The 26022-nt window shown below is 35.8% G+C and overlaps 1 protein-coding gene across 1 annotated transcript in view; it reads left to right on the top strand.

The window, feature by feature from the left end:
- FAM184A (family with sequence similarity 184 member A) overlaps window positions 1-18059 on the top strand; it is a 53882-nt gene extending 35823 nt beyond the window's left edge. Inside the window, exons 10-18 of the mRNA XM_081314840.1 lie at window positions 800-1012; window positions 1876-2029; window positions 4540-4667; window positions 7283-7467; window positions 7903-8049; window positions 11267-11384; window positions 12118-12222; window positions 15849-16048; window positions 17547-18059. Coding sequence (XP_081170966.1) covers window positions 800-1012; window positions 1876-2029; window positions 4540-4667; window positions 7283-7467; window positions 7903-8049; window positions 11267-11384; window positions 12118-12222; window positions 15849-16048; window positions 17547-17628 — 1332 coding nt within the window. The 3' untranslated portion in view covers window positions 17629-18059. The remainder of the gene's footprint in view (window positions 1-799; window positions 1013-1875; window positions 2030-4539; window positions 4668-7282; window positions 7468-7902; window positions 8050-11266; window positions 11385-12117; window positions 12223-15848; window positions 16049-17546) is intronic.
- Window positions 18060-26022: the final 7963 nt, after the last annotated feature.

The raw sequence follows: 26022 nt of genomic DNA, 5'->3' as shown, positions 1-26022 counted from the left end.
ACATAGTACGATGTGCTTGTGAAGTATGTTTGATTATCAGATAGTACCAGATGTACAGTCATGAACTGAGCAACATGTTTAAGTAGTAGTTTGAAACTGGGTGTCCTGAGTCCATAGTTGAACACAGTAAGCAGTAGAAATGTTAAATATAATACATGATTATTCTTTTTCAATGTCCTAAACAATTCTAGAGGTAATCTAAAAGTCTTGATATTTAATTTCTTTAAAAAATATTAGTAATTTACTCCAGAATTCAAAAATAACATTGTAAACCCAACTGAGTTCATTAGGTGTATTGAAGATTTTTCATCTATTGTTTTTATGAAACATTTTTTTTCTACTTTTAAGAAGAACTTCTGTAACTCTTACTAACAAGCTTTAGATATTAAAAGAAACTGAGTGCTTTGAACTTGACTTTTAGATATCTGAGAATGTCACAAACATTGGGGGAAAGGCAGTTTATGAGAATGCAAAGCAATAATCTTTGTACCAGTTCTCCTATCTTTTGTATCATGTTTGTTTCATGTTATAATGTATACCTGAACGTTTGCTAAAAGAAATGTGCTACTGAACAACATATGCCAAAAGATAGGCATGTGATGTTTAAAAAAATTTCTGTACATTGCTTCTCATATCTCAAAATACAACTGGGATTGTAGTTGTTCAGCGGAGCAGTAATATGTTTATAAGTTTCTGTACCTTTTCAAAAATTAATTATAGTTTAAAAAAATCTTATGTATATATTTAATTTGAATTTAATTCTGATATTTCTATGTCATTTTGCTTTTCTGTGAATTAGATCACTCTGCTAAAGCAAAACCTAGAAATGCAGCTTTCACAGTCTCAGAACACAATGCAACAGTTGCAGGCACAGTTTAGTCAAGAGCGGCAGAGACTGACCCAAGAAATTGAAGAACTGGAGGAAGAACATCAGCAGAGACATAAGTCCATGAAAGAAGCACATATCCTTGCCTTTCAGAGCATGGAAGAAACAAAAGAACAAGAGCAAAAGGTGTGTTCAGTGTGGGTTGTTAATATCACACATTTTCAAATGAAAGGCCACAAAAAACAAATATGAACACAAATTTAATTAAATACTTAATTTTTATTTTGAACATCCAAGAGTCCCTTACCCATTTTGGTCTACAATTGTCTGGAACCAAACTACTTTGCTAACTGGCATTCTGAGTGCAGTGATTTACTGCATAAGATAGGGAAGCTACAGATAAGATTCCATAAGATAAAAACTTAAAGATAATTTTATATACTTCATTGTAAGAATATTCCCATACTCAGTGCTTTTTTTGTCATAGAACGCACCGGAAAAGAGTTCCGGCATCTTTTTTTGACGGATTTTCCAAGTTTTAAAAGTAACTTTTGAAAACTTGATATTTGGTCCACGTGGACTTGAATCGCCCTGTTGAGCGTAGCAAAATCATTAAAATGGTTCATGCAGGCTGCTTGTGTGTTGAGTCCAGTGCACGCGTACTTCGCCTGTGCTGGTTGTGATGGCGCTGCTCAGCTTGTGGCAGTGCTCGGCTTGTGACTGGTCGTGTGGTTGTGCACCAAGTGCTTACTGCGGGTGGTAACCATTATGTTTCATTACACAACTGATGTGTGTGGGTGTGGGTGTGTGTGCAGTGATTGACTACGTGCGAACGATAAATAAATTCTTTATTTTAAAAAATTGGTGAATTGAAAACCTTTAATTTTTAGTATAAAATTTACTATGAACATTTGCCTTAAATTCAATAAATTAAATTTATGTTAAGAACTGAATATATAATTTTTTAAATAAAAGATTAACAAGATGTGAGTTCCGGCACCTTTTTTCTTACAAAAAAAGCACTGCCCATTCTGATTTACTTCCCATAGGAACTTGAGGAACGCTTGCAACAAAAGTATTCAGAAGAACTTCAGGCACTGAAAGATGCACACAGACAAGCTATGGATGTTTTCAAAATAGAAATGGAACAGGAAGTGCAGACTCTTCGCTTTGAATTGGAAGACGAAGGGAAAGCAATGCTTGGTACTGTACTGTACTTTCATGTCACAATTTAAAATGTAAGCTTTGATTTAGAGGGCAGATATAATTTGCTGCCTGATACACAACCATGTAGGAATTTGGCTTTCGTTTTACTAACAATATAGAAATGGTTTGCCTTTGTCTTCTTATGGGTTGTTTTTCTGACTTTCAAACTAGTTTATAGTTCTAGGGTTTCTTGGTGGTTTTTAATGTCAAGCTTTTTGAAATCGACCAGCCTTCCCTAGGTCACCTGCAACTTTCTGTGTTTGGAGGACCTACATACAGAATAACAGAGTTGGAAGGGACCTTGGAGGTCTTCTAGTCCAACCTTCTGCACAAGCAGGAGACCCTATACCATTCTGGAAAAATGCCTGTTCAATCTCTTCTTTAAAATCTCCAGTGATGGGGCACCCACAACTTCTAGAGGCAGGCCGTTCCACTGGTCAATCATTCTCACTATTGGTTGGTTGGTTTATTAAATTTATGTGCCGCCCTTCTCCCTGAGGACTCAGGGTGGCTCACAACAATAAAAAGTTAAAAGGTATAAATACAAAAATTAAAAGAGGATTAAACAATATGAGAAATAAGAACAAGTTAAACCAATTAAAAAAACCAAATTTAAAAACTGTGATCAGTCCAGGCCCGCTTGTTGGAATAACCAGGTCTTTAGGTCACGGCAGAAGGACCGAAGGTCAGGGGCCATCCGCAGCTCTGGGGGCAGTTCATTCCAGAGGGTCGGTGCACCCACAGAGAAGGCTCTCCCCCTGGGGGTTGCCAGCCGGCATTGCCTGGCCGACGGCACCCTGAGGAGGCCGACTCTGTGGGATCGGACCAGGCGATGGGAGGTTGACATTAGCAGCAGGTGGTCTCGCAAGTACCCCGGGCCTAAGCCATGTAGGGCTTTAAAGGTGATTATCAGCACCTTGAATCGCACCCAGAGGGCAACCAGAAGCCAACTATCAGGAAATTTGTCCTTAGTTTTAGATTGGATCTCTTCTTGAAACCATATAGGTTTTTAACATGAAAAATAGCAGTCTTCCTTAGGTATTCCTTGAAGGGTAATTAATACCACACAATTTATAATATAAATGTGATACTATAACTCAGTCTTTACAGTTGTTATGATTTATCATCTCTCAAATCAAGTTGATGACTCTGCTATGAGATTTTATATAAAAAATTCCGCCTGGCTAAATAAAAACTTCCCATAGGTATTTTAGGTAGATGTGTTCTATTGTCATATTCTGGGATATAGTCCTGTCTCTCCTTTTTCAAGTTTGATAATAGCAGTTTCTTTAGTGTTTCCTTTATATCTATCTTTTTTTCACTATCAATATCAGTGCCTCATTTCAACAGAAATAGAATAAAATCAGATCATAGAAAATTAGAGGGAAGTATCCACATAATTGGAGAAACTCAAAGTTTACAAAAAATACAATGTAGTATTTAAAATTACAAAGAAACAATTCACTAAAAGAAGTGCAGTGGTGATCAACATCATCAAATTGAATATTAGAAAAAGAAAAGAGAATACTTGCTTAAAAGGAAGATAATGGAGTTGTTTCCTTGATCCTTTCACAGGTTATATAATATACTTTCCTTGTATGATTTGCTTATCTGGTTGCTGTTATTATTTCTCTGAGCTTGACTGTTTTCTTGCAGATGTTTCATTATCCAAACTAGGTAACATCATCAGGACTAGCACAGAAACGTCTGTACGAAAACAACCAAGGTCAGAGAGCATCAAGGACCCCTTATTTCAACCCTGATGTACAAATATTCTCCTTTATTGGCTATAATTATCATCATCATTATCTTCTATGGATTGTTTTTGTTTCTCTTTTTGGAATGTGTTACTGATTTGCTTTTAAAATATTTGCTTACTGTTTTGAATATGCATGGTACAAAAGATTGAGTTGTAAGTCTTTTAAACATACATACTTAAAATATATACATGTTATATATCCTAGGAAATACTATGATTGATACTGAAAAAGGAGCACTCTTTTTGGAAATAGAAATTATATTTCCAGTCTAATAATATTAAGATAATAAGAATAAAGCAGAAATGTAAAAATATGTCATCCTTTATTTTGGTATTTTGCCTTTATGAGTTTCCTTCCAAATTCATGAGTGCTCTACACAATTCTTTTATAGGAAGTACACATACCTGGATATGAACAAATTTACTTCACATTTTGAAATGACTTTCTTGCTTGAGTAACACCAAATATTTTGAAGAACAGAAATAAATTGAAACTGGGTTGCAAACACTATAAATATGGAAGACACAAATTGTGGTACTCTTAATGAATGTCGGTGTGATACACTTATTGTAAAAGGTTTTCCCACTAATGGTTGGGAAATAGTAAGAAAATCAATGGGCAAACTGCCATTGGAAAAAACATCAGTAAATGATGCAGTAACTATATGATAATAACATGTATACATATCAAAATTTTTAAATATTATTTGTGAAGTATTTTTTAAAATACTTTATTTGTATTTCTCAGCTTCTTTGCGCTCAGAACTAAATCATCAACATGCTGCAGCAATTGATCAGCTCAGGCACAATCATCAACAAGAAGTAGCAGCAGCTAAAATGGAACTTGAAAGAAGCATAGAACTCAGCAGGCATCAGGTACATATATTCTATGCCCTAAAGATTATTAATGCTATAAAGCTATAGCACAAGTGTTTGACCTTTAATATATCTTTTTGATCAAAAAGTAAAAAAAGCTGTTTGATCAAAAATTAATATATGGTATTTGATTCATTTCCTAGTTAACACATTTGAATTGAGTTACATCATCTGTCTAGCATTTCTTTGGGATATTTTCTACTCTATTAAGGTCCATTGGCATTTTGCAAGGATTGATGTTCACCACTGTTGATCTAGTTGTCATATAATGTAGCCAGTGTATTGCCATTTGAATTTCATTATATCCTACACTCCTGTCTAGTGGCAGATCCATATATTTGATTTATCATACGTTTTGTTTAGCATTTATCATTCCATGCTTCTGTATGTAACTTTAAACTTGTGCTGCTTTTACATTTGATGTCCAGGTTTTACAACCATATACGGTAGCAATATACACTAATTGTAAATTAGCATTAAGCAGGTTACCTTGTTGCTTTTTTTTTAATCCCATTTATATCCCACCCTTCTCCGAAGACTCAGGGCGGCTTACAATTTTAAGCACAAACCAATGTGCTTAGCAATAGCCTTCATTCTATGTATATGCCTGCTTATTTAGGGCTTTCGCCCCCCCCCCCCAGCGGCATTATTACAAAGTCAGCTTATTGCCCCCAACAATCTGGGTCCTCATTTTACCTACCTCAGAAGGATGGAAGGCTGAGTCAACCTTGAGCCTGGTGGGATGCGAACCTGCACTAATTGCAGGCAGCTGGTGTTACTTAAGGAGGCATTAGCCCACTGCTCCACCAAGGCTGTTTTGAATGAAGCATGAAATTGTCCACATGCTGTAACCACCTACTGTAGCCAGACTAATCTAGTCTGGTCTGATTCAGAATTTATCTTACACTATCACCTCAATGGTAATTTTTGACTGAAATAATTGTAACTATTATTGCAAAGATAAGTAACAGAATTAAATGGTAGCAGCAAATTATCAAAATGAAGAAGATTGGCAATAAAATTTTCCCAAATTTTGCCAATAAAAATTGAAAATTGCAGGTTATCTATATCTACCTACCTACCTACCTACCTACCCATCCACCCATCAAAATAAAATCTATCAGCCCCTTACCAACTTCCAAGCATAATAGAAGATGGGAACCTGCATTTCCCCACTCTGGCATCTTAACCAGTAGATCCCACTGGTTGACAATATTACAGAGACATAGATAAACATGATAGACAGACAGATAGATAAATAGATAAAAATATGTACCGCTAACTTCCCTATTTTATCAATTTAGGGGTCCCAATTCCATTTGACTCCAATCCACTTCCATACAGAAAAATCTGTTCACCTGAAAAACTATTATATTCAGATAATAAAGTTAAAAAATACACATTAATGAAAAACAAATTAAAATTAATTGCATGAAAAATGTGCTCCATTAATCTATGAATTGATATTTCATTTGGACATGTCAACCATTCACTCTCACATTCTACCCACTCAGATTCCATTCTCTCTCTTCAGCAGTAAAGATTAAAACAGGATGTAGATGAGTTAAAGAAATAAGATAGTTGCATAAAGAAGAAAATGAGGAGATAATCCATCTCTTTCAGCAGCAAGTCCACAGTAATTTGCACCAGCACCTTCCAGAATGTTCTGTATATTTTATACTAATGTCTACTCTAGGCTTAAAGACTGATTCTTTATGACTGAAATTTCACTCACAGGATATTTCTACGGGAGAAGGGCTGGATTTTTTCCCTACTCCTTCCGTTTCCGTGAAAGAGATTGGGGGTTGCAACAGAAATTTGTATAATTTGTTAGTTTTAGGAACTGCATGTGGCATTGTGGCAGTAAAAGTGTCTGCTAAACTAAAGAGAACTTTAGTTCAAATAAAGTATTTTATTCACAGAAGAACAAGTCTGGATCTAAACATCTTTACTGAAATATGTTTTGATGCTAAATAAAGGTGAAGCTAGTATAACAAAGAAAATATAGTAATTAAAGACACCACCAAACCTTTCGGACAAATAATTGAAAACCTGAATTGGAGATCAGTCTTAGTCTCTCTAAGTTGGGGGGAGGGGCAGGGGGGAGGGAGCTTGTGTTGGCTGAAAAGAAGCAAGCACAACTCAGTCTGAAAACTCAGTTGTAATCTCAGAATTCTTATTCAATATTCCCTTTAACTTTATATTTGATTTTTCACAGATGAAGAGGAATAAAGAGAAGACAAGAATCCCCTAATTTAAAGAGGATACATTTTCATTTAAATCAGTAGTGTACAACCCATGGCCCACCGGCTGCATATGGTCCTGGACAGCTAGTAAAGGAGCCCCACAAGATTGTAAACTTCTAACATTATTTTATTTATATATATATATATTATATGTGGCCCAAGACAAATTCTCTTCACTCAGTGCAACTCAGGCAAGCCAAAAGGTTGAACACCAATGATTTAAATATTCTGTTTCTAAATACCATCTAAACTACTAATAAGGAAATAGAAATATTTTAGGGGAAAAACTGAGTGTTTATTCTGCAGAAATGAATATACTACGTAGAACTATTACAAAGTATTCTTTGATTATTAATACTTGTTTATTAGGAGAAAGAATTTATGTGCCGAATATCAGACGTACAGGATGAACTGAGGCATCGAGACTACCATATATCAGAATTGGATAAGGAAATACTTGCTTTGCATGAGAACATAAGTGCATTAACTAAGGAATTGGAGTTCAAAGGGAAGGAAATTCTACGAATACGTAGCGAATCTAATCAGCAAATTAGGTATGAGTATTTCTGATGTCAGGTAACAAGTTCTAATTAATTCAGTTCCTAAAGCTGATAAAGAATAACCTTTTTTTTAATTTACATGGAGTATTTTAGGTACTCAAATTTAAACTGCTATATTCATCAAAGTCTAATACTGATTAATGCAATAGTGCATTTAGGCTAGGATTGCCTATTATATGGCATTGCACATTATTCTAGACATTAGCAACTGGAAAACGCTATTTTGACCATTTAATTAGACGGATTTTGTTTGCTTTTCATTATTAAAGCATTAAAGGAGATGACAAAAATTATAAAAATAAGCTAGTGGTTAGAGAAATTGTAATAATTTTGCAATTATCAGTATCACTGTTCACAAAGCCTTTTCAAATATCAAAATTAATGAACCCAACTGATAAGAATAACTGTTTTTAACATAAAATGAAACAGGCTACATGAACAAGATTTAAGCAAGAAACATGAGAAAGAGCTGGATGTCATGACAGCTGACCACATCAGAGAGAAACAAAGTATGCTGGCAGATTTTAATAAGACCCAACAGCTGCTCAAGGAAATTAATTCAGCTTTGCAAGTTTCGTAAGTTTTACTTCCTTGAACAATTTCATATACGGGCTGAGTTTGAGTGGAATAATATATAATCATTATGTTTCCAATTGATACTGGAGAGGCATAGGGTTGTAAAACTACATACAACTGAGAAGCTTAGTGTATCCACTAACTTTGACAGAACTAGTTCAACAAACATGCAGAAGTGAAACCATGGGAAACAGTAAGAAAACATCCAATTCATACTTCCATTTAACCCTTGTAATATATTAAATGTTGGAGGCTGGTACAAAATAAAAGGACATTGGGCATGCTCATTAAACCAATCAGTTTTTAGCTCAGCTAGATGATGCAGTTCAAACAGTTTTACACACTCTTAAAAAGTATTTGAAAACTTCAATTGGTTTCTAAAATGCAGCAGCCCGCGTGGTTTTGTGCAAGCCTAGATTTGCACATGTCACCTCTCCTGCAGGAACAGCATGGGCTGCTGATTTGCTTCTGAGTCCAATTCAAGATGTTGGTTGTCACCTTCAAAATCCTACATGGCTTGGGGTCACGTCTTTTCCCAGTCGTATCTACTCAATCCCCTGGAATGGGGAGGCAGGGAATACTATGGGTCCCTCTCCTAAGGAGGTCCATCTAGCAGGATCAAGAAGGGTCTCCTTCCCTTATCCCTGCAGAAATAAGATTGGCCCCACATTTGTAGAGTCTTTCACAAGGCCCTGAAGACATGTTTCTGCCAATGGGTTGGGGACCCCAGAGTAATAGAGAGCCAATTAAGTGACTTGTCTGATTGTTGTCATCCGGGGGAGGGGGGCAGTATTGTTTTTGTATTAAGATTTTATCCTTATAGGATGCCCAGAATCACAGAAAATGAGTTGGGCAGTCATAATTTTTTAAAAAATAAATAAATACCACCATTTAATACATGCTTTCATTAGGACTGAACATGACACTAAAGATGCTTGGTAAGCCTCTTATTTTATTTTTGTGTCTCTGATTAAGGTGATGCAATATTTTTAAAACTAATAACTCCCATATTACATAATGTTTATATTAATAGTTTTAATTGACTGTGTCTTCCCACAAACATCTATACCACCATATGATCCTTATATTTCTGTGTTTCATGTTTCTCTTTGTAATCTTAATTTCATGACACTGAAGCTATGTCTTCTAATTAAGTTTCCAGTTCAGTTTCGCATTTATTAAGCACTGTCTTATCTTAAAATAGTCTATATTCTCATAGCTTTTTGGATACTTTTATTATTGGAGAAAAATATCATGTCTTTGGAAAAAATGCTAACTAAGGGCCTTTTAAAATTCTCAAGTGTTATGGCTACTGACTAATAATTATTGGACATCTTTGCAGTACAAGGACATAATCAATTGTAAACTGTTGCTCAGCTCTTATTCGTCTGAGTCTTAAACTTAGAGTAGCAAAGTTAAATAGCTGTCTGTGTAGGTATGCTTCTTTTAAAATGGTAATGTTGTATTTGTAATGAAATTTGAACTGACAAACTGCCTGATAATACATTTTTCTATTTAACTTTTGCTTCTTGTAATAAAGAAGCATAGAGCTTTTCTGTAAGTCAGAAGAATAGTCTAAACCAGCTGTCCCCAACCTTTCCGCTTATGCGGACTGGCAGCAGCGGAGGTGGGAGAAGAGGGGATAGCTTTCTATGTGTGCCTGCCGCTTGTGCAAATGGAGCTTCGTGCACTTTTGCACTTGCTTGCCGCTTGCGTGTCCCAAGGGTTGGGGAACCCAGTCTAAACTGCCTGTTCAAGAGAGATTCTGTTCAATATAATAATATTTATCATAAAATATAATGAAATCAAAAGTAGTTTTAGTATATAATAACTCAATTTTACAGCGGTAACTTTGGGGGCATGACCGCATATAAAAGCTGCAGATTTTAATGAAGTACAAAAGTATTTCATAAAAGTTTTTAAAGTTTCCAAATATAGTCTATTTGTCTTTAGAGGATAAAAGAGATCCGTTAATGTCTGAGCCTGGCTGATAGAACATACACTAGGTAGTAGTGAACCTAAGATGTTCTAGAATTAAGCTTGGGGGGATAGTGCCAACAAATTTTATGAATGCTGGTAATCTTCAGAAAACTTGATTAAAATTATGAAGGGCTTTTAAAACCAAAGCAGAATTTTAAATTATGTATAGTAAGAAAAAGGCAATTGGTGTACTTAGTATGTATTTAGCATAATACAATCTGAACACCTTTTGCATACTCTGCATCAACTGGGATTCATAAACTGACATTAAAAGAAGTTACACAAAAACTATGCATCAGTAATCTAGCCAGATACTGTAGTATAAATTATCTTTCCATTGGACCACAGAGCAATTTGGCAAAAAGTCTGCATCTTTTGAAGTCATTTGATAGGATAAAATCCAGCTTTCAGAATATATACCCTATTCATTTATATAGCCGCCTATCTTTCAACCAACTCTGAGCAGCTACCAATTAAAAATGAAAAGACATATAAAATCATTTTAAAACTATAAAACTCAGCCAATTAAAACATTAAAAGCCACAACAACTCGGTGCCAATCAGTTCTAATGTGTGTCCCAACACTTGAGGGGAAAAGCCAGATCTTTATATATATGAAACCCCCATCAGAAAACTGGTTCTTCAGCAGCATCCAGATCAAGGCACCTACCGTAATAATCCATATGAATTCATCATATCAGCATATAGCTTCAGTTTGTTCAATGTTTACCCCTGTCTGTTAAAATCCATATAAAAGTCCAAAACTAGATACCAATCTGAAAGGTTAATTCAGAAGTTATTAACCTTTCTACAAATACAAGGCTCTGTTTTCTTGGCCTTTCAGCATTTTTCTCTAAATTAATTTATTTCCACTCACTCCTTTAATGCTTCTTCACTGTCTTTTTAGAACTTTTCTGCAATTATCTTAATTTCCGCTTTCTTTCTGTGGTGTTTTTGACTGCTTATACTAACTTGTTGTTTTAGTTGTTTGCATGATACTTTCTCATACATTAGTTGATTTATTGTAATTTTATTATAGAAGTTGTGTTGCTTTAACTGTAAATTATGACAGCATTTTCTTTAGCATACCCAACAAAAAGATGTTTATTGGTATATATACCTTTTTATATATAATAAATTTATTTATTGAATCAGTTTAATCATATGGATTTACAGTATTATCTTTTAACTTTGACGCATAACTAATGCATTGGTGATACTTTTGTCTTCTATAAAGTTTAGAAGAAATGGAAGATAAATATCAAAACAGGGAACCAAGGCCAGAAGACCTGCAGCTTATTGCAGAGCTGAAAGACCTGATTGCTGAGAGGGATCAGCTGATAAAGAAGCTGATTGTAAGATAATTTGGTGGCCTTTGTTTTGAGCCTGTCAGACACTAATAATTTTTTGTCAAATATTCCAAACACCTATTATATGAGAAAGAAAACAATCTAATGAAAGTGACTTTTAATTAGTTTTAATCTCAGTTATCTAAGCTGCACACACACAATTCCATATCTCTTTTTGTACTCTTAAACAGTTGTTCATAATTCAGTCTTTAAAATAATTTAATTCTATATAATCTCTATTCTGTTTGGAATAAATGTGTACTGGAAATGTTACTTATAAAATTGTATCTTTTGTACTATAGATAAATCACAATGCTAGAGAAATTTTAAAACATTGGGGGGGGGGGTGGATACTTTTTCCTTCCTGGGTGGCATCTATATAAACAATATCTGTTTTAATATAATTTCTAATAAGTATGTTCTGAATTTTGCTGATAAGAAATTTGCTAATATGAACCACTTGTGGCTTCCTGTATCACAATAAGGGGACAGCAAAAAATTTGTTTTACAGAGTCTTTGAACTCAATGCAAAGTGAGAATGCTAATGCTGCTGTAGAGGATTATAGGAATGCCACAAATTATTACATAAATGGAACCCATGTTGCCAATCTTAGTTCAGCTTCAATGGTTTCATGTTTGAAGTCAAGATTTTTTTTGTGAACAAAGGCTGGTCATACTAGCTAAATAATCACAATTGAGTATACTGAAAACAACATGAACATATTCTTTTCTTTATTAGGATGACAAAAAGTTCTATCAACTGGAACTAGTCAATAGGGAGACTAACTTCAACAAAGTGTTTAATGCAAGTCCTAATGTTGGTGTTATTAATCCTCTAGTAAAGGTATGGAACATAATTAATAACTTAAAAATAGAAAATGTGGGTTGGTAATAATGCAAATAACAGAAATCCATTAACAAACACCAGGCAACAACACAGGTTGGGAATAGGCAAGTTTTTCACAATATGTTCAATTTTTCTTCTCAGTGAAAAATCAGTGAAAGTTCCTGTGTGATTTTATACAGTAGAATTGTGGCTGTTGGGGGATTTTCGGATGCGTTTAATTTGGGGTAATAGGTCTTAAACATGATATGTAAGTGTGCTTCTATAGTTTATTTGTTTAACATAGGATATCTTTTTTTAAAAAGAGCAACATTTCCTTAAGAGTCATGCTCAATCCCTGGTGACTTCCTGCCATCCTTCAGTTCTCTTAGCAGTAATACACATAGAGACTATTTCATGCTGCCATCTTTACTTCCTGACCTACAGTCTGTTGGTTAGCCATCCAAGCACTGATTTATTTTGAGCTTGTTTAGTATCCGAGGCAGTTCTATCATCTACGCAAGAAGCGTACTTTAGAAGAGTTTTATATTTTATTTCTCAGAAGCAATTTGTCCCTGACAATTTTCTCAACCTACGCTGCTCATTCTACCCATTTTTGCAACTGCACTTTGATTGCTAATACGGTATCCTCTTTCAAAATCAAATTTTGATATTTGGTTTTAGCATTTACTAACACTTTAGTGAATTAGACAGGAAAAGGTAGTAAAAAGTATCAGTATAAGATTGCTTCTTTTCCTTTTTTTCTGGAGCTTCTGTTGTAACAAAGTCTCTTCCTTGAAAAGAAGAAATACTTTGTTACATAGCAGCAATTCTGGTTTCAGACTTTTATCTGATTTGAAGTTTTGTCTTTTAAGTCCTTTGCAATGTAGTAGTGGAATGTATTTTCTTTAGTAAATGGTTATAAAAGAACCAAATGCTTCTCCCAGAAAAAAAAGCAATGGAATCCATGTTAGTCCAAACGAAAAACTCCAAACAGTTAAGAATACCATTATTGGATTGACTTACAGTAGCAGAAACTATGGAAATTATGTGTAGTATTCTGTTTTGGTACATAAAGTAAATAATATTTAATGTTAGGAAATCTGAATAATTATTGCTAAAATAATTCAAGATTTTGCTACATAGTACACTTTCTAAAAATATTTGTGCCTTCAAGTGAAAGAATTATCATTTTTATACTTCCTAATATGATGCTGAGTTATTCATAGATCACATTGCTTCCCTTTTTGTACAGTGGTCATCTACTTTTCATTTACATGTTATAGAGGATTGCAATGATTATTATTTCCAGTTGACGTTCTCATAGCACTAGCTATAATGCAGAAAATGAACATCTCTTTAAAATTTCATACTTCATTAAGTGTATACTATCTTCCTGTAATGAAACTCTTTATCATTGTTAAAAAAATTTTTATCAGTTTTGGCACTGGAAATACCTTTACATCCTCTGTGTAATTTAATTCTTCAAACCATCTTTTATAGCCATTTGAACAGTTCTTTTGATTCAAAAAGAAGGAAAGCAAGCAGTTAAAACGGGTGTGTACCCAATTAAAAATAATTAAATGGGTCTGCTCTTGAATTATTGTAGAATGAGTCTATTCCAATATACATTTCAAAATGTAACAAAAAAGGAAAAATAAGTAAATTGAGGAGTAGCTTAAGGATTGTAACATTAAAATTGTATCCTGTGTGTTTATTCAAACGTAATCTGTGCTAGGTTTAATAAGATTTGTCTTCTGTTTTATAAAGTCTGAGCAGAGAGGAAGGGTGATACAAGATGTGTTTGCAATCAGAAATGCATGGCAGATTATAGGGAAACAAAATATCCTCTCTGCATTATCGCTTACTCAATAGTGTGTTTTTCCTTAACATCTCACTGGAAAAAATAATACAATTCATGTTCTTTTAATATATATTTTTGTGCTAAGAGATATTTAAAGTAAAAAAAAACAGGTTGATTACAATTGATCACAAATAATATCATTTGCATTTCTACAATATTATGTAAATGAGGCAGGGTGATTGTATAGTGAAGCACTGGCTGGAAGCAGAAAAGATAACAAAACACTGTTGCAGTGTTTCAGATCTCATTTGTGTATTAATAATTTGCTTTTAGTATGTTTTTCTCCCTCTGCTTCTAACAAGAAGCTGGTTTGCTTAATTAACTCCTTCTTGCCACTGCACGTATATTTAATTTAATTAAAATCTATTACGTATATAAACAGGCCCTACTTCTTTTAAATAGAATTAAATAGTTTTTGGCCTCTTTGCTTGACCCTAACTTTGATATAAACATGCCCTGGCAACTTGACAGGTAGTTAAATCAACTATATGAAACGTTTATCCAAATCACCATGTTAAGGGATGGTAATTGGTTTTTATTTTCCAATTAACATGTGATGTTTGATAAGAAAGGAAACAAAAATAGAGAAATTCAGTAATCCCTTTCCTCAACTTGGCCTACAGTAATTAAGGAGAGCCCTATTTACAAGCCAGTCTACTATAATAAAATAGGAATTGTCAGCAGACTCAATAAATTGTCTTCTGGAATATGTTTCTGTCAACTCAGGTTTAAGTAGTGCTTTTATTTTACAATTTATTATATATATATATATATATATATATTTGTAATTTGTAATTTTGTAATTTTAGTATGTAACTGGCTATTGTGTAGTTTACTTTTTTTAATTAATTAAAAATGATAGCACTTTAGCTAAGTCATGAAGAAAATCTTAAGTGCTTCCTGGGCCACTTACAATATATTAACCGTTTATCATGGCTTGCTGCTAATTGATAAATTGGTTTTCCCATCTGTTTGATATTCAACAATATAAAAAATGAATTAGTTGTGCCTGGTAGACTATAGTAATTACGTTTTGAATTATTCAGATTAATAACTAAGGAAAGATATACTTGAATGATTTTGAAAATAGGGAGAAGATTTTTCTGTGAAAATCTGAAGGTTGTGGTATTAAAATCCTTAATCCAATCAAAAGATTGGTAATTTTTGAAGAAGTATCTTATTGAATAGTTCACTTTAGTGGGGCACTGTGTGATTGGAAGCATTTTATTCAACTCTTACCTATTTTTACTCAGCTGGCAGGATATAAGAATTTGGTACCAAAATGGCAACATCTGCTATATTCTCTCCTTAGCCAAAGCCAGAAAAATAAAATAAATACAAATGGAAGTTCTTTTTTCTCTGAAAAATGAAATCTACTGGGCCAAACTTTGCTTATAATCCTAGTTATTTATTTGTCTTCCTATTAAAATATTTTGAAGCAGGATTTAACTGATTTTATGGCAATCAGGAACCACGATTATATAAGGAAATGGCTGCAAATATAATAGAAAGTAAAATCAGTTTTTCTCCTGCAATTCAAACTTTCTGTTTTTTTGGTTGGGAGATTCGGAATTACAACAACACAGTTAGTTTTAACAGAAAAGCAGTTTCCACTGTTCTTTGGGAATTGAAGCTAAATAAGCTAAATCTACTAAAATTATTGAAAAGTCAAGCATTGTATTGCAGCAATCCCAAACCATTAATAAAGAATAATAATTTAAAACATCTTAGTAATTTCCTGATTTGTACACTCCCTTCCCTACATGTGTTATTTTTAATGCAGCAAAAGAAGAAGAATGATAGATCAGCAAACAGGTTTGTGAGTGCCCCCAATCTAAGTGCTTTGGAATCTAGTGGAGTGGGCAATGGACATGCTAACCGCCTGGACCCTATTCCTAATTCATCCATCCACGATATTGAGTTCAACAGCAGCAGACCACTTCCACAGCCAATACCACCCAAAGAGCCCAAGATGGTTTTGAGGTGAGCAGAGCCTCACCAGTTTTTTATTTTTATTTTTTTTCCTAACTTGGAAAACAAAAATTGATTTCTTTTTAGTTGAACCCCCACTTGGTTTAAGAGTACTGGAGTAGGGGTATTATTTTAGAATCATAATTTTTGCACTATATTTTAAACCTCTTTATAGTATCCCTTTTTATTGTAAAGCTTGTTGAAATGTGATTCCCCCAATAAGTCTTTTTCCCTTAAAATTTCAGTGTTGTATTATTACCAATGCATTGTGTGCTTTCAGTTATTTACCTTTATGAACAATTGTCTTAAATGTTTATTTCTACCTGCCCACCTAGAATATGTTACAATCCCCCAAATCAAAATGGTATTTTGTAACAGTGGTTCTGACAAAAAATATTTACCATATTAGATTTGTATTGATTTTCCTCACCGCAGAAAAAATATTTTCCGAAAACAAGCTTTGAGTATATGTGAATATAGTATGTGCATGTATTACATACCATTTAATGCTATGCTTCAGCATTAAATTATCAAGCTCCGCTTTGCATTACAATTGGAATATGTTTTATTATATAACTGAAATAATATTATATAATGCTTGATATTCTGGAAAATAAATATTTCTTTATTCTGATGTAGTTCTGTTTTAATGCAACTTACAAAATAGAGCTGGGGCAGAAAATAGAATCGGAAGTTTGCACTATAATAACATTTTATTTCTTAACTTGAAATAAGAACCCTTTAAAATGTAATCTTCCTTATTTTCCCTTTGCATGTAAAATGCATGTATGCTCAGACGCCATTAACAAGCATGTGCATGAATTCATGAATTGTGATGATGGAGTTTCCTTACAAATTATTGTGTTCCCTGATTTGTCCTATAAACGGTAGGGATTATTTTAACATTCTAGCTATAAAATTTAGTTCTACTAAAGCAATAAAGTATATGTAGTGATTATATCATACAGGTTTACTTGATAATTGTTTGTGAGTAAAAATGAGTTTGCTTTGTACTGAATCCCTTGTTCTATTGTATCTGATTCCATGTGCATGCAATTTCAATAAATCACTCTGGGTGTGTAATATTTAAAGTATGTAATTGTTCAGTGCCAGACAATTCAGCATGTCCTAAAGAATATGATGCTTGCATCATATTTGACAACTAACTTGACCAGAAGAAAAGGATGCTAAAAGAGGATGCTCTTTAAAAACAAACTTTCCCTTGCTTTTTTTTTTAACCGAAGCAGCAACTCCAATTTTTTTTTCCAAAACACTATTTTTCTACCCTGTTGTGTGGCTTAGTGACTTGTCTATGCTGCTGATGCTCTCCAATGGAGTGGATGACCGAAGGTTGAAAATGGGGAATTAAACTACCTCACAGACTAACGTGACTTTGACATTATAAAAATTGATTCTGTGCTGTGTATTGTTTTTGTATGCTTTTTCCAGGCATTTTGCACCTTGACTCTTGGTTGTGGGTTAAATCTGTCTTTTCTTTTTATGAATCTAGCCCTCCTCAGACTGAAGCTTCCCCAATGGCTTCACCAGATCCACAACGTCAGGAATGGTTTGCTCGTTACTTCACATTCTAAGAGATTATTTTGAATGGCACAGCATGGTGTGGACTGTACTGTTCATAATAGCATGACCTTAAAATAAACCCTTATGTGAAATAAGCTTCCTTGTAATATGTCAAACACTGTGAATGAGAACGTATTTGTCTCTCTGATTTGAAAATGCACTCTATTTTATGTGATACTTGTTGGAATCACTTGACATAGTTATATAAATGTGCTTATTGACACTTATTTTTATTTAAAATTGAAAAGTATTTAAAGTTTGTAATTACTACATAATAAAATTTCATAGAAGAAATGCAATCTTTCTTCCACTTTTCCTATAAATATGTATTTTCTTTAGTTTCAGGGAAGGTTTTCACATCCCATTTCTCTCTCAAATGCAATTAATTGCATGATTATTATATATTAAAATGTTAATTTAAAAATCAGGCAATGGCAAAATATGTTTAAATCCATATATTTTTAATTAACTTAAGAGAATTGACTTTAAAAATTGTGGTTTATTCTAAAAGTGGGGAAGACTGCTAAATTATAATATATAAAGCTAGGTGGTAATAAGATTATAGTAAGAAAAATGACAAATATTTTAATGTTGAAGTTCATCAACTTTTGTCATAAATATTTTATAAATACATGCAGAAACAGTGCTCTTTAGACATTTAACATTTTGGGTTACTACATTATGTAATGCTGTATTAATAAAGTGAAATTTATGGAAAGCTGCAATTTGAGGATATTATCCTTTGGACAAAACTCAGGCATTAATGAAAAATAGTTCTAAACAAAATAATTATGCATAATAAAGCATGCAAATCTTTCATTAGAGCTCCAGCATAAATGTTAACATTTTTCTCTTCCATTACAAAATTAAGCCATGACCACGCAATCTTTTTAAACTGGAGAATGTGCCTGATTTTCCACTCTATTACACCTGTCTTATAATTGTGCAGGTTTTCTGAGAGAAAAGATGTAATATACTGGCAAATCTGGTTTTTATATATTTTGTTGATACTATTGCTGTTATTTCCAAGATTACCACAATAAAACTAACACTGGTAATCTCAGGGAGAAACTTTTGTTTTATGAATGTACTTTTAAGATCTGATCTTTGTATGCATAAAGGGGGAGTTAGGGAGATTGTGTGGTTATTTTAAAAACAGTTTTTATTCTTAGATACAAAAATATAGCTCTTCATTATTTCTGCTAAAGCCTGACTGCGTCTTCCCATTATGCAACAGCATAATCAACCAATAGTACCACCAATAATATAATCAGTTTTATATGTAGCATATGTACAAAAATTTGTATGTTTTCATATAAAATGTCCTAATCAAACTTTTCAAATTGTATCTCCTGTAAACTCATCCTGAATGCTTCACTGGAAGCAATGTTCTAATGCTTTCCTGCTAATCTAAAACAGTATTTGGCAGATATTCTATGGTCTATGTAAAGGTATATACATCCTTTACATTAGAAGAAAGCCATATTAAGTTAAAGTTGGATTTCTTGGCTGTTCCTTATAATAAAATATACTGGATAATTTTGCAATAATGATCCAAAATACTATTGTGTTATGTTTTTCTTTAAAATTGTATCATTTGTTCATCATTCATAGATAGATAGATAGATAGATAGATAGATAGATAGATAGATAGATAGATAGATAGATAGATAGATAGATAGGATAGACCTTGTCATTTTTTACTGTCAGTACAATGGCTCACATTAAAAATGAAATTTAGTTGCTTGCTCTCAAAAGATACACATACATAACACACATTTAAACATACTATATACAACATATGTATAGATCTACACCCTTACATATAAGTAACATATAAATATTAATTACTGTCTATCTTGAATACATAACAGAAGGAGGAAACTTTAGAGTTCACAAGGTTGATACTGTATGGAACAAAACTGACTGAATCTGGATGTTCTGCTTCGGATACCACGAAGACTCCTCCCAGAAGGTAACAAGGAAAACAGGTCATGAAGAGGATGTGTAGTGTCCCAGACAACCTTGTGGACCCTGCTCAAGTAACGCTTATGTGCTATGTCCTGGATGGAAGCGAGGGAACTGCCAATGATCTTTTAAGCCTCCTCACCACACACTGCACTGCCTTCCTGTCTGAAGCACTGATGCTTCCAAACCAGACTATGATGCTGTATGACAGGATGCTCTCGATCATCCCTCTGTAGAAAGTGGTAAGAACAGGGGAAGGAAGATGTGCTTTTCTAATGCGATGCAGAAAATGCAGGCGCTGCTGTGCCCGCTTCAACAGTGTCTCGCTATTGAGTGACCAAGCCAGCCTATTTAACTGCACACCCAGGAATTTGATGCTGGTAACCATCTCCACAAGTGAATCATTAATGCACAGAGGAGTGTGGCTGCGCCTGCCTTTTCTGAAATCGACAATGATCTCTGGTTTTTCCAATGTTTAAAACTAGGCTGTTTTCCTTACACCAGTTCACCAAACCCTAAACTCCTTGCGGTAAGCACCCTCATTGTCATTAGGTGGAGGATGCCAGAATGATGTAGTTAACATGCTGAATTAGAAGTAGGCAGTCCCAAACTGAAGTAGATCCACAACCATGGAAACTCATTTGGTGACTTTTATCTAGTTGCCTTCTTTGCACCCAACTTACCTCATATGGTTGTTGTGGGAGAAGAAATGGAGGAAAGATACCGTATATATCACCTTAGGTCCTGGGGATGTGGGGGTATGATATAAGTCAAATGATAAACTTCAAAACTGCAATAGTACTTTAGTGTTTTTGTTCACAATTTTTTTTCTAGTGAAATAATGAAATCAACCTCTTGTCTTCTATACTGAGAATATGGGAGAAGACATTCACTTGCATAATATTTTACTCTGACTCAGCAACTTACTACAGGACAGAAACTTTATCACAAAACTCAAGTCATTTTTCCATACCAATTATAAATACAGTCCTCAAGTTAATAAACTAACCCTCAAACTAATATTCTTCATTCAGTTTGTTAATGCACAGAAATTTAACTTTCATATTATATATCAAAAGCATTCAAAAGAGCAGCTTTGTAAAGCAAATTGCTACAAGCAAAGCTCTTCTCCACAATATATTAAACAGTCACATCCTTTGGAAAGTTTGCATAGCTACTGCAAAAGTTGTTTCCAGAATGAACAGACTTCTCTTAAACTGTGATAGCACCAAAGTGACTGTATATGGCTCAGGCAACAGGAGACAACCTTCAAAGCAGTTTACATGCTTCCCCAAGGGTACAGCTGCTTTAATACCTCAAAGATGAATGCATCACCATGCCAACACACTGCAAGGCACCTTTTTCAAGATTTCACAAGTCCTATTTTGTAGGACTAGATGAATCAAAAGTTGGAATTAAGATTGCCGGAAGAAATATCAACAACCTAAGATACGCAGATGATACCACTCTAATGGCAGAAAGTGAAGAAGAACTAAAGAGCCTCTTGTTGCGGGTGAAGAAGGAGAGTGCAAAACTTGGGTTGAAACTTAACATTAAGAAAACCAAGATCATGGCATCTGGCCCTCTCAATTCCTGGCAAATAGATGGGGAAGAAATGGAGGTAGTGACAGATTTTGTTTTCCTGGGCTCCAAGATCACTGCAGATGGGGACTGTAGCCAAGAAATTAAAAGACGCTTGCTCCTAGGGAGGAAAGCCATGGCAAATCTAGACAGCACACTAAAAAGCAGAGACATCACCCTGTCAACAAAAGTGCGTATAGTCAAGGCTATGGTCTTCCCAGTTGCAATGTATGGGAGTGAAAGTTGGACCATAAGAAAGGCTGAGCGCCAAAGAATTGAGGCCTTTGAACTATGGTGCTGGAGAAGACTCCTGCGAGTCCCTTGGACTGCAAGGCGATCAAACCGGTCAGTCCTAGAGGAGATCAATCCTGACTGCTCTTTAGAAGGCCAGATCCTGAAGCTAAAACTCAAATACTTTGGCCACCTAATGAGAAGGAAGGACTCACTGGAGAAGAGCCTAATGCTGGGAAAGATCGAGGGCAATAGAAGAAGGGGACGACAGAGAATGAGGTGGCTGGATGGAGTCACTGAAGCAGTAGGCGTGAGCTTAAATGGACTCCAGAAGATGGTAGAGGACAGGAAGGCCTGGAGGAATGTTGTCCATAGGGTCGCGATGGGTCGGACACGACTTCGCAGCTAACAACAACAACATTTTGTAGGATAATAATAATAATTTTATTTATATATAAATGCTGAAAGTGAGCTTTAAAAAGCCCAGTCATTTCAATATGAGATGGCAAATAAATGAACTAATCTCCTTGTAGTCTAGTCATTTTTTTCAACAATTTGCTACAAAAATTCAGTTTCCTCTTAATCTTGAACAATACAATTTGTTCTCATTAATTTATAATGTTCAATCTATACATGTAAACGTTTTGTAAATACTGTGATCTCCAATATGGCAACTTGGAATACTAGTGTTCTTCCTGTGCAACAGGTTTTATGCTACCTTTTAGTTTTTTAAATTACAAAAAAATGGGTGACATGCTGCAAAATGAAGTATTAGTCTCCAGAACTGTTAAGTCCTGGAAGCACCTCTGGTTATTCTAGAAGTTTAAATTTATAAGAGCAGTTTAATTTAATTTAATTTATTTTGAAGCCATATACAGCACCTGCAAGACAGCATACATTGTGTGGCATCAACATGTCACTTTCTAAAACAGAGTCTATATTTTAAAGCATACATATGGTTTATTATGAGAAAGAAGCATAGGTATCATTACTGTACCTTTAGCTTCATTTCTACAAATTTAAATACTGGTAGACATTGAGAAATCTATTTTACCTGTATTTCCATTTTACTTTGCAAACTTTTTTACACAAGGAATCTCACACCACCATAAACTGATGGGGTTTATCTGCTTCTTTTCTCGTAACTTGTCTTACCATATTGGAGGAATGGTACTGCTGTATGTTTTATTATTCAAGCACCCTACTTCATTTACAAAATTTGGCAAAGAGTGTTCTCCAATGTTCCTATTCCTATATCTTGGATCTACTCCAATGCTTCCTCTAGATATTTCTTACTGTACAATTACCCTACCTGACATTTACCACTACCAGCACTACCATCATTCAATGCTACAGAAAAGATCCAAAAAGATATGCAAGGTTTTTTGTTTGTTCATGCAGTCATCCAATACCTTCCATATGAGCCTATTACTCTGACTGACTTGATTCCCATGAAGAAATGTTGGTTACATCCTGTAAATTTTTCCATTGAACTGTCTCTTCAAAAATATGCGGTTTTTAAGTGTGCACAATCCAGTAATTCATTTTATAAATTAAATGAAGCAAAGTATAAAGCAATGTAAAATCCGAGAGAGATTAAAAGTTCACTATTCTAATTCTAAGGCCACATGTATGTTTATTAACTGATACCAACTCAGTAGGAACCCTAAAGGCAGTTGATACAAAAAAGTAAAATGCTGAGACGTGAGGTTCATTGCTCATACTTCCAAAACAGGATTCAAGTCTTAATCTTCCAGAGGGATCCCGACATCCCGCTTCGTAGCACATTTTTTTCCCCTTGTGCCTTAATCAATTTGACTCCTGACCGCAAAGCTCTCTTCACTCTATAGACTTTTGGTGTGTGTTTGTTCCGTCTAGATCCGTGGTAGCAAACCTATGGCAAGGGTGCCACAGGTGGCACCCAGAGCCCTCTCTGTGGGGACACACGCTGTCGCCCCAGGCCTAGGCCTTCAGCTGGGTTTTATAAAACCTTTTCACTTTAGGCCTCCACCACCATGTACAAAAAAAAAAAGGTTCAATGAATCAATTTCAACTCGCGGGGTGGTGGTGGGGAGTTGTCACAGTTAGAATTGATTGATTGAACTTTTTAGTCCCACCCATTCTACTGTTACCACTGCAGCCACGCCCACCCAATGGGCCACGCCCACCCCACACCCGATGATACATAAGTGGGTTTTGGGTTGCAGTTTGGGCACTCGGTCTCTAAAAGGCTTGCCATCACTGCTCTAGACATGGATTGCTGGCAACTGCGTGAACAGGCCCCTGCAGTTTCCTTGGCAAGATCTCAGGAGTGGCTTCCCCTTCCTGCTTTTTTCCTAGTGCTGAAAATGAATGACTCAAGGAAAGATGAGAACTCATGGTCTCCCAGTTGCTAGCTTGCTACCTTAATGCCTACACCAAATTTTACTACTGTTGTTGTTGTTGTTGTTGTTAGCAACGAAGTCGTGTCCGACCCATCGCAACCCTATGGACAACGTTCCTCCAGGCCTTCCTGTCCTCTACCATCTTCTGGAGTCCATTTAGGCTCACGCCTACTGCTTCAGTGACTCCATCCAGCCACCTCATTCTCTGTCGTCCCCTTCTTCTATTGCCCACAACCTTTCCCAGCATTAGGCTCTTCTCCAGTGAGTCCTTCCTTCTCATTAGGTGGCCAAAGTATTTGAGTTTCCGCTTCAGGATCTGGCCTTCTAAAGAGCAGTCAGGGTTGATCTCCTCTAGGACTGACCAGTTTGATCACCTTGCAGTCCAAGGGACTCGCAGGAGTCTTCTCCAGCACCAGAGTTCAAAGGCCTCAATTCTTTGTCGCTCAGCCTTTTTTATGGTCAAATTTTACTCTACAGAAGTAATATATTTTTATTTTTTTATTTTTTAATGATAAGGAACAGCCGCGGGGGGGGGGAACAGCCACCAATCATTTATTTCTGCTTTTTCGTTCCCGATCTGCAAGAGAAACAAGTGTTCTGCTTTCCTCCCCCTCCCAGCAAAATTCCGGTGGCTTCCCATCGCCAACCGGCTTCGATTCCCACTCGCCAACTTTAAAGTTCAATCCTGCAGCCCACCTGCTCCACCTCACGCCTAGTCACGGAGCGGCAGTTTGTAATAACCCAGCCAAATAAGTTACTGCTTGAGAACCGAGCCGTCCAGCCTGGCGCTTTTTTCTTCGAAGGGCTTCATTTTTACGCAGCGAGGCCTGGCCACCAATCGTCGCGCACCCGCACCCCCCCCGCGCGCCCAGGGTCAGCCGAGACAGAACGACGGCGCTGCAGCGGCCCGAGGAAAGTCGCCCGCCCTTTTCCCCCGCCTGTCATGCGGCGGCGGAGCCGGAGGAGAAGTGCCAATCTTCGCCGAGCCCGCCTCCTCTTCCTCCTCCTCCTGCCGACTGATTCCTGCCGCTCCTTTTTGCCGCCAGACCGGTGAGGTTTGTATTTGTATTTGTATTTTTTTTCCCTTTTCCCGCCAGCTCTTTTAAGCTTCGCGAGGCGGATGGTAAGTCGCGTGGCGCGAGAGGGAAGCGCCGCGCGCCGGGGAAGTTCACGCGGCTCTTTCTTTTGCAGCGCGGCTCCGCGTTTCTCCTTAGCGGCAGCCCACCGGCGAGAAACTTGAGGGCCAGACTTCGCCTGCCCCTTAATTGAGCCGCTCCGAGCTTGCCCGCCCCTCCTTCGGCCCCGCCCTCATGACTTTCTCATGACTGGTTCTCTAATGCAGGGGTCTTCAAACTTGGCCCTTTTATGACTTGTGGACTTCAACTCCCAGAATTCCTCAGCCAGGCACTCTGGCTGAGGAATTCTGGGAGTTGAAGTCCACAAATCATAAAAGGGCCAAGTTTGAAGACCCCTTGCTCTAATGGGTTCCACAATTCAAGTCCCGGCGGGGGGCGTTTTTTGTGGGGGGGGGACACGGCTTTGAGCTCAGAAGAAGGCTAGATAGGAGCGGAACGAATTAGCCTCACTTGGGCTAATTGCAGCCTTAGCTGCAGGACGCACCGCAGACCCGCACCCACACAGACAGACCAAACTCACCTGAAGATTGAACTATTGGGGAGGAGCCAAAACAATCTTTTGAGACATGATGCTGCCTCTTACCTTTTAGAAATGCTTAGATTAAATTCTTAGTTATTTAGTTGCTCCATACTTTGCTGTATTTCAGGACCAATCACAGATTCATTCGTTCCTTTAGCTAGCCAGTTTGGTAGATCTCCTTTCCTGGATTTCCTGGAAAATTTATTTGATATTCTTTATTTGATTTTAAATATGTATGGAAGGATCAATACCAGGGCAGAACTTTGTCTGTCTTCTCAGGGTCACAGCAAAAAAACAAAAAACAAAAAGAAGAAAGGTGTTCTTGTCTTTGAAAAAGGGCGCTTCCAAATGAATAGCTCCTGATGGTAACCAAGAAAAGGTCTTATATTTATCTTTGCTGAATTTTTCTTTTTGATAAAAGAAATAACGGAATTGGGGGAACTACGAATGAATTATTGTTAATAGCTGGATCTCCTGTAAAATCTTTATTTGATTTTTAATATTTATTTATTTATTTATGCATGCATAATATAAGTACCTGGTTTGATCGATAATTATAAAGCACTAAGATGAGTACATTTAGTA

The sequence above is a fragment of the Vipera berus genome (genome assembly GCF_964194415.1).
Source record: "Vipera berus genome assembly, chromosome: 1".
Lineage (NCBI taxonomy): Eukaryota > Metazoa > Chordata > Lepidosauria > Squamata > Viperidae > Vipera > Vipera berus.
The sequence above is the reverse complement of the archived record's forward strand: the minus strand, read 5'-3'. Positions and strand labels throughout refer to the sequence as shown.